General features: G+C 43.4%; 2 protein-coding genes across 2 annotated transcripts; one reads left to right on the top strand and one right to left on the bottom strand.

Annotated features, from left to right (window-relative positions):
* Positions 1–265: 265 nt before the first annotated feature.
* Positions 266–4,853, bottom strand: zbtb49 (zinc finger and BTB domain containing 49). The gene is made up of 8 exons (XM_071532428.1): positions 4,830–4,853; positions 4,243–4,438; positions 3,036–4,153; positions 2,857–2,903; positions 2,695–2,768; positions 2,383–2,465; positions 2,015–2,176; positions 266–1,452 (listed from the first exon to the last, which is right to left on the bottom strand). The coding sequence occupies exons 2-8, from the start codon at positions 4,392–4,394 to the stop codon at positions 722–724; spliced, it is 2,367 nt and encodes a 788-aa protein (XP_071388529.1). The 5' UTR covers positions 4,395–4,438; positions 4,830–4,853; the 3' UTR covers positions 266–721.
* A 278-nt stretch (positions 4,854–5,131) lies between these two features.
* Positions 5,132–8,808, top strand: lyar (Ly1 antibody reactive homolog (mouse)). Its single transcript, XM_071532429.1, has 8 exons — positions 5,132–5,536; positions 5,659–5,773; positions 6,013–6,120; positions 6,289–6,372; positions 7,077–7,434; positions 7,965–8,030; positions 8,223–8,308; positions 8,541–8,808. Exons 1-8 carry the CDS (start codon positions 5,415–5,417, stop codon positions 8,676–8,678), a joined length of 1,077 nt encoding a protein of 358 aa, XP_071388530.1. The 5' UTR covers positions 5,132–5,414; the 3' UTR covers positions 8,679–8,808.
* The last annotated feature ends 797 nt before the right edge of the window (positions 8,809–9,605 follow it).

Raw genomic sequence — 9,605 nt, 5'->3', positions numbered from 1 at the left:
CAAGTGTAGTCTTGCCATGCTGCTTAATTAAAGGCTGTTCATTGAGAAGCCAAAAGATGAGTTAAGGGAAATGAACTCCAAATCACAAGTTTTAAACATCTTGCGAAAGCTATGCCCACTTGTGTGCTCATGTGCAAAATTAAAAATGATGCAAAAAGCAATATAATTCCCAAGAAATACCAATATATGTCATACAAATGAAACAGAATGTGCATCTTTTATTGTCTTATATGAATATAGTACATAAATATTTGAAAATCCTAGTTCAAAATAGGTCTGCATTTTTTATGTTATAAAGCGCAGTGCAATACAAACTGAAAATACCTGAGTGCAATTTACACTTAAATTTGCTGTAACTAGATAACATTTTGCTGGATAATCCGTAACTGACTTCCTTCCTGGCCCATGTTTAAGAAGAGCAAATACAGCTGAATCCTTCATTTTATTTAGTGGGAAGCACTTTGATATTGACTAGTGTCACGTTTGGACACATTAAATGAGGCCCTCAGTAATGCATGATTCATACTGTTGTTTTTGTGTTTATCATATGAACTACCATATATAGCCATATATGTTAGGTACCAGTGGATTTCAGCCAATAAGGTACCAGGCAGCAACCCTCACCATCTTATCATTTCAACATACATACTGAATATCAGTGGAAAAAGTGCAAGTCCCCTGAACAGGCTATACTGTGCTCATCTGAACATGATCCAGCCGTTCACTGCTCCATGTCATTGTCATTTTGCAGAGTTTTCATTGCCAGGCCCCACAGAGTTACGCTGGAGATAAACTGGCCCTCACTGGACCTGTAAGAGCCGCTATTGGGCCTATTAGATGCTGTAAGGGAACCACAGTGATTGTCCGTTGGAGGCAAGTAGGGCCTCCCCACCAGACCTCCCCCCATCTCCACCGCCCCGTTCTCCACATAGGGACCGTACACCACCTCCTGAGGCAGGTGCGGTTTGGCCAGCTTCATGTGGTCTGGAGCGTTTAGGGCTGGACTCCTCTCCTGGTGGCCGGAGGACAGGAGGTGATGGGGCACCAGCGAGCGCAGCTCTGGGAGGGAGGTGGGGGTGGATGCTGGGCTGAGGTGCATGCTGGGAGGTGGAGTCTCTACATGTGGTGGCGGTTGAGGAGGAGGAGGTGAGGCCTTCTCCAGCCCGGCATGGGGCATCATACCGGGGAAAGGCTGCTCACCGGAGGCTGCCGGAGGTTTGCCGTGGCTGACAGATTTGGGGAATGGGGCTGTTCCGTCCGAGCCGCTGGGCTGGTCAGAGCTGTCCGTGAGGGGGCTGTCCTCCGGAGCCCCCTTGCAGTGCATGTTGCTGTGTCTCCTCAGCAGGGCAGAGCGGGTGAAACTCTTGCCACAGGCGTTACAGAGGTAGGGTCTCTCACCAGTGTGTGAACGCACGTGACGCCGCAGGTCTCCTGAGCCGATGAAGCACTTCCCTACATTGATTTAAATCACATATTGAGAGTAAAATACTGTGCAGGCATTAGATAAAGTACATAATGAATCAAAAGAAAACATTTTGGAAAAACCTAGGTGGTGTAGTGTTTTGGGGGGTATTCCTTTACTCCTTCAGTATGGTTTGTTTGGGCAGGTGAGACCAATGCCATTCAAACCAAATAACTGCACCAAGACACTGAAAATGTGGGTTTCGGTGCTCTTGCAAGCAAACTGCGGTGTGGTTCATTATGAATGACAGCATAATCTGAATCAACTACATGAAACGACCCCAAAACACAAGGCTTTATAGGCATAAGGAGACGGATGTTGACATCTGATAGCCAGCAGTTCCTCACGCTTGGAAAGCCAAGGTTAATGAAATAAACCAATGGCAAACTGCAGTCTGGACTGATTCAGCTATTTCTTCATGGTGTGAAGTTAAATTCTGACAAAGAGTCAAGTGCAAGACAAGTCCTGCGTGTGTCTATGCCTGTGGTGGATTCAGTTAATACTAAAACAGAAGGTGGATAACCTATCCACACAAGAATAGAGGCTTCTTACCACAAGTGTCACAGCGGTGTGGTTTTTCCCCAGCATGGCGGACCTTGTGCTTCAGTAGCTTCCTGTGCATGTTGAAGGATTTTCCACACTGGTCACAGGTGAACATCTTGTCTGTGGTGTGAGTCTTCTTGTGCTCCTTGAGATTGCTGAAGTTGCTAAACCCTGGGCAATCAAAATGACAAGCATGGTGAGTAACACAGCAGTGCCATGAAGTACGACACTCAAGCAGGGATCAATCATTTGTAGATGTTAACCCTAGATTAACAGATTCATATAATAATAGATTAATGGTTAACATTGATGAAGAGATTAATAGATTAAGATGAGTATGATGAACACTATTGTTTCTGTTTAGAGCCGTCACATACCTCGACCACATATATCACACAAGTGTGGCCTCTCTCCTGTGTGGACCACAATGTGCCGCTGAACATCCCCTGCTGCAGCAAAGCTGGAGATCACAGATGAATATTCAAGTAACATAAAACAATAACTGACTATAGAAACAATCAAACATCTTTTGCCTTTTTAATATATCTGCAAATTTTCAATGTGTAGTATAGGCAGACACAAAAACATACAACAAACTGACAAACATCCTAAAAAACATAAACAAAGGAAGGGAGGAAAGAGATAGTATGGGAATGTAAATAAACAATGAAAAAGGGGGGGTACTTTACCTTTTTCCACATAACTCACAGATGTATGGTTTCTCTCCAGAATGTCGCCGCAGATGTGTCTGTAAATTCCCAGCCTGTAAAAACAAATCAGTAACACAGCCTAATAGAATCTGAACCTATGAGAATAACGGTGACAAATCAGAATTGCACACCAGGCCTTACCTGTGAAAAGTTTTTCCCACAAACATTACACTGAAAGGGCTTCTCTCCTGCAAAACAAAACACAATGTATACAATGATTTGTCTCCAGGAAAATTATTACGCTGAAAACAACAAAACCATTGCTTTGATTGAAATTGTATATCATGGGTGCTTATAATGCAGTTATGAGGAGGAAATACCAGTATGCGAGCGCTTGTGAAGCTCCAGGTTGCTCGGGTGCTTGAAGATCTTTCCACACACCTCGCAGCAGTATTGCTTGTGTCCTGTCAGCTGCGGTGGCTCCGACACAGTCTTCGGGTCTTGTTCCTCTTGGTCTGCAGGTGCGGGACTGGGAAGCTGGGTATCTGCTGCCGTCTCAGGAGCCGCCTCTCTACCTTCTGTGAGGCCGTCAACGGGAGCTTCTGGTGCCTCAGCCTGGACCAACGACTCTTCCTGGTGGCGCTCTTTGGGACAACAGAGGACTGGTTCGCTGACCTGTTCGGCACACATCTCCTCCAAAGCCTTCTGAGACCGTAGGTAGTTGTACTTCTTCAGGTAGACCGTCTTCTTTGGCCTCATCGGCTTGTTGAGCATGGAGTCTGCCGAGTCAGCGTTGGGAGTGGTTAAAGTTTCTGAGGGTGATAACGAAGAGCCAGGGTTCTTTTCAGCCGGTGTAGAGGAGCAGGGAGGGTTAGGCTGAGCTGGGTTTCCTGAGCACACTGGGGTGTGGCTGCCTCCCTGGCTGACCCCGAGGTGACACTGCTGCTCTTCCGCCACCACCAAAGGGCTTGGGCCCTGATTTGAGGCTGCATTGTTAGTCTGCGCTGCGCTTTGTTTGAAGTACTGCTTGCTGTAGAAGTTACGGAGCTTGTAGCCATGGACTAGCTGTTTCTCTACAGGTGCCTGGGTGCCACTGGCTGTCTCTGAGTTTGAGCCACTATGAGAAACAGGGAGCCTTTTGGAGTGGTCCAGGTCACTGCTGAAGCCAGGCCTCTGGGCTTCAGATGGACAGTGGAGGTCCACGTCATGAGGAAGGCTGCTTCCCAGGAGGCAGTCGTGTTCTGAGGTCAGGACACCTGGCAGAGAGAAAGATGGCGTTTCCACTGGAGGACAGGGCTTGAGAAAAGCATTACACATGCTCTGGACGTTGGGAACCTGCAAACACTGGGCAATGTCCAGGAGCGCTTGTACGTTATCTTGGTTGACGTCCAGATGGGAGGTGTACATATAGTCCAATATTTGGCCAATGCCACTGACATCCTGGATAACCAAGTTGAAAACATCATTCTTCTGACTGGGGGAATTTTGGAACAAAGACCTGAAAAGATCAAAGCCAATCCTGTTACATTTTTTTCTTGAAAAAAAAACACATATTCTGTGATGTGTGTTATAAAACTTTAAAGGCACCTGAAATAAGAGCTGAATGCAGCCAAGACATTTTTGTGGGCTTTGAAGCAGACACCTTTGACCACCAGCATGCAGTCACAGAGCAGCCCCTGGATCCTCTGCTCCTGCAGCTGCTGCAGCAGGTATGAGCTGTGACTGGACAGTGTGTCCATGGTCGCTCAGCTGCTGAACCACGGAGCTCCAGCCATCAAAACAACTACAGGATATATGTAAAAAAACAAACAAAAAAAAAAAACAGCAAATGTTACACAGGAATCGTTTTTTATTTCTCTAGTAACTTGACTAAACACAGGCAGACGGTTTTTGAAAAGTGTTTTAAAAAGCAAGTTCGAGCAATTATCTCATCAAATGTTATGCATACACATTTCAACAACCACGCAAACTCCCGTTTCGCTGCCACGAGACCAACCATGTAAAAATTGGACGAATATTGCTACAAGGCTAACCTGGTTTGGGATGCAGTCAGTATATTGGTGCGACACCAAATACAAACAGAGTGACACTTTCAACTGATACAGACATGCAGTAAAAGCAATGCAGTAAAGCTGCGTGATCAGTTAAACCCGCACTATATCCCAGCAATTTACCTTTTATTTGGATGACTGGTCACTTTTCGAGTGTAATAACGTTACCTCACTTCCTGGTACAGCTTGTATTTCACGCAGCCTAAACATGGAGCAAAATATGAAGGAAAGATTTTGAAACACAATAGCATGGTGATATAATAAAACATAAATTGGTAACACACCGAACTGTATGTGCTGAAAATATCCATAAATGTACTTAATATAAAAAACACTGAGTGTAAAAGTCGGATGCACCGTGGTCGGAACTCATCTTTAGTTGCGTTTGCACACGGAAGATAAATAATGCAGCTACCAAGTCCTAGCGTGGTCACGTGTGTTTTGAAAAGTTTTACACGGATGGAGCACAGCAGGCTTGCTCTCGCATGCAGTTTCAGAGCAAAGCAAGTTTAACATCGCGACCCACCACTTTATTTACTGTTACCGATCCACTGCAGCTTCCAGCCACCGTTTGCCAGTAGCTAGCTTTAGTTATCCACGCTGCGGACAGCTGGGTCTCGCAGTCGCATGCGGAATATCTCTATTTAGTGATATAGCCCTATTTGTTTTAAAGTTAGTATTATAGTCTTGCCAGGGGTATCGTTCAGAATGGTGTTCTTTACCTGCAACGCATGTGGCGAATCCCTGAAGAAAGCGCAAGTCGATAAACACGTGAACATGTGCCGGGGGTGCCAGGTACTGTCCTGCATAGACTGCGGAAAAGACTTCTGGTAATGAGTGTGACTGTGTTCTCCTCACTTTTGTTGACCTAACTTTACCTCTGACTTAGCCCTCAAATTCGCCAAACTGTGGGTGAAATGTGTTTTTGTATATATTTATTTGTGACAAACAGGGGCAATGACTACAAGAATCACATAAAATGCATCAGTGAGGATCAGAAGTATGGAGGCAAAGGCTATGAGGCCAAGTCAAACAAAGGGGATGTGAAACAACAGCAATGGATCCAGGTAAATGCAGTTTGCTGTGTGTATTCTCTCTCAACTTATTTTTCTAAGTTTAAGTACAACATGTCATGGTGATGTGAAAAGAGTTATACAACACTCACTGTTATTGTAAAGGGTTTTTGGCCCAATACAAAGTTCAAGCCTAAATGACAAGAAATTATGACCACACAGTTTTTCTCATTGCGTATCATTCTGTATGTCTCAGGAATGAATTTTACTAATCTGGTATCCTTTCCTTTAAGAGAATCCATGAAGCCATGAACAAACCAGGTATTAGTGCAAAGCTGAAGGATGTGCTCAATCAAGTCAGTTCGTATGATAATGTCCCAAGAAAGAAGGCTAAGTTTCAGGTTGGTATTCCCTTTAAACCAGTCCCATGAATTTGATGAGTTATTGATCAGACTACCTGATGAACGGTTGTGTCTGCTGGGTGTTTCTTTTTTGAAGGGCGGTGTAACAGGCTTGCAAACATGAACTAATACATTTTCATTCTCACTTCTCCCATGACTCTCCTCCAGAACTGGATGAGGAACAGTCTCAAAATTGCGAACTCCAGTCTACATGACCAAGTGTGGGACATCTTCTCTGCAGCCACCAACAATGTAAATTAGTCCATCTGTTTAAAGTGTCGGTTTGTTTGTCTCTCTACCTGAGAACTGGAGCTCCATCAATGGCCGAAGCAGAAACGTTGAAATGAAACTGACTTCTTTAACGGCTGCAAAAGTGGCTGCAAAATTCATCCAAAACATGCTGCGAAGACTTACTTTCTCATCTCTGTAGCTTATCTATTATTGAAACAATTGTGCCTTCACCTGTATGGAAACACTAATGCCAGATTAGTATTATCCACCAAGGCAATGCATGTAGCAGAAGCCAATCCAAAGTCACAATCTTTATTAACAAAAGTAAGTTGCCATGTTGCACAATATTGGTGGCTCTAAAGTTTGGTTATGGTGGAATAGTAATGCATACACAAGCTGAAGACTCCTTACAGCATTGGATGATGAATGAATGGACATTAATAGGTTTACCTCTGACATGTATTGAAGTCAGTTAGAGCCACAAAGTGAGCACATCCCTACCACTAAAACACTGATATGTAAACCAGCTGAAATGATGAATAGCAGGCATTTTTGTAAGTTAATGTGTACATGATGGGAAAAACATGACAATATTATGCTCTTTTAAGTGGTTGCAGCAGTCATTTTCCCTCTAATCTGTCTTGCTGTGACAAGTTCTGGAAATTTAATCTTCCCATGTTCTGAATATCACGTGTGACTTTCATTATCTGCTTATAATCTGATAGGGTGCAGAGGCCTCCAAGCCGACTGAAGAACCTAAACAGACGGTAGCTGAAGTTACCGTGGAGACTAATGGAAGTCAAGAGCAGAATGGCTCAGAGGAACCAGACGCTAAGAAGAAGAAGAAACTGAACAAGCAGGAGCGTAAAGAGGCCCGTCAGAAGAAGAGCCGGAACATTACAAAAGGCGCTGCAAAGAGTGCCAGAGAAGAGCCGGAGGACGAGCAGACTTGCACAAAGACTAAAAAGGACAAAAAGAGAAAGAGGCACGGTGATGAAGATGGAAATGGAGAGCAGAATGGGCACAGCGCTGGAGACCAGACCTCCACAAAGAAAAGGAAGAAAAGCAAGGAATGTTCTGAAGGTCTGCCCATGCTTTATTTTTCTTTGATGTTCTATTTCCAGTAGTCATAATCAGCTAATTGAGTTTTTTTTGGGGGGTTTTTTATTGTTAAATTATTCATGAGCAGTTAGAAATATACTGCAGATTTCTTGAGGTATGACTTGATCTGTTCACATTCTAATTTTCACCAAAATAGCATGTGCATTGTTGTCTACTGCACGTGTCGAACAAATTCCTTACTTTGTTATAACCTTTTCAAATTTTCAGGATTCTGCAATATTGATATTCATAGCGTTGCAAAGTTGTAACACCTGCCTCATTTCAATGAATGAGTCCATGGAGAATCCATTTGGTTTGCCCACCAAGAATAGATCAATAAAGAGCGTGCTTATAGTGTATAACGTGTCAAGCTGGGGAAAAAAACGTTATTATATTAATAATCCATTTTTCTCTACTGTGCTCATATTTGTTTAATAACTGGTTAATTATGTTATATTTACATTACATTACTTAAATGACTGTATACCCATTTTATCCTCTTTTTCTTCCAGAGGACCAAACAGAGGCCGCTGAGGTAGACATGACAGAGGAGACTGAGGAACCAGCAGCCCCCAAAGGTAGCATGCTTTTCTCAGTGGACACACGGCTGTCATTGGCATCTTTTAGTTAATAAAGAATGGCATTTGAAAGTAAAGCCACCAGGGGTCAGTGTTGTCTCCCTTGCTGACAGTGGGATGCCGATGAGTAATGACCCTCAGCTTATATATTCCATGCTTGCAGCTAAATTTATGATTTTGTCTGACTCGCAGGCAAATTCAACTGGAAGGGAACGATCAAGGCCGTCCTGAGACAATCACCTGAGCAGGAACTTTCAGTGAAGAAACTCAGGAAGAAGGTGAGGCATTCTGGTTCAACTACTCACTTTGCACAATTGGTGCATCTTAGATGTCACATTTTGCTCAGTCAGTGTATACACAAGTCTTCAGTTTATTTTTTTATACAACACTCCATTTCACCTCCAAACTTAGCCTACTGTGCTGATAATAATATGGAGTGTGCTAAAACATATTCAGATATTGTACTGGTCTCTGGTGAAACCATGTTAAGAGAATCTTTCTCTTTCACAGGTTGTGGCCGCTTACTACTCATTCAGTGGTGCTGGCAATTTTAAATCGGAGGAGGAGTTGCTAGCACTTTTCAACAAGAAGATCAATGGCAATCCCAAGTTTAAGGTTTTGAAAGAAAAAGTTAGACTTGTAAAATAGACGTTTCTTTCATCCCGCTATCATGAAATTCATGTTGTACGTAGACTTTTAAATTTCGAAAGCCAATGTCTGTCGTCTATATTGGATGTTTTTATAAAGATTACATAATCTCAAAGATTAAATAATCTTATTACCAAATTCTGACCTGTATCATGTATGTTATTTTAAGACAGTTGCAGAGAGGAAGGGGATCTCCAAACAACATTACATATACTACAAAAATGGCTGTGAAAACAAGTCTGTTTGTACATGAAGGCCTCTTTGCTGGTTGCTTCCAAGAGTCAAGTATTGACGATCATCTGAAAATATTGAATACTATGCATTCACTGTGATGTGAATTCAATCTCTCTCAATAATGTTTGGGATCTTGGCAGTATTGGGCAGATATCATTTGTGATATTACATAAGACTCACAGGTGCAGGGAGTTCATTAGATGCAGAAGTGTCCATCGGGTGAACAGAGATTTTATTATGGGAAGAATGCTGCATAGTTTAAAATCCCTTGAAGTGGCGAGCGACCCATTCAAAGTATTTTCAGTTGTTTTCCTCGTTGCAGTGGGCCCAGTCAGCAAGACTAAGAGTTTGCACAAATTACCCTAGAATGTGTTACTTTTATATGTATAATATGCCAATTGTGGTAGACGGCAGCTCTGTTTCACATTCCAAGCCCATGGTAAGGCTGGGAAACGGCACCTTATCTGTGGGATTGGATGTTGGAATGGGGGAAGGGAAGGGGGAGAGGTGCACCTGAGGTGAATTTGACTCTCACACGGGACGGGGCTAATGCACATTCCTCGGCACCCCGAACGGGGTTCACTTGGCCAGGGACACAGAAGCTCCATAGAAGCAGGACGCTTGGTGTCAGCCTCAGGTGAAGTTTTAATGCTGTCTGATTTTCCACCGCCAGAATGAGCAGCCTCTTTACCC

This window comes from Centroberyx affinis, unplaced genomic scaffold (assembly GCF_046629955.1).
Source record: "Centroberyx affinis isolate AG114_WGS23_722 - 3 ecotype Tasmania unplaced genomic scaffold, CSIRO-AGI_Caff_v1 ptg002189l_1, whole genome shotgun sequence".
NCBI lineage: Eukaryota > Metazoa > Chordata > Actinopteri > Beryciformes > Berycidae > Centroberyx > Centroberyx affinis.
The sequence above is the reverse complement of the archived record's forward strand: the minus strand, read 5'-3'. Positions and strand labels throughout refer to the sequence as shown.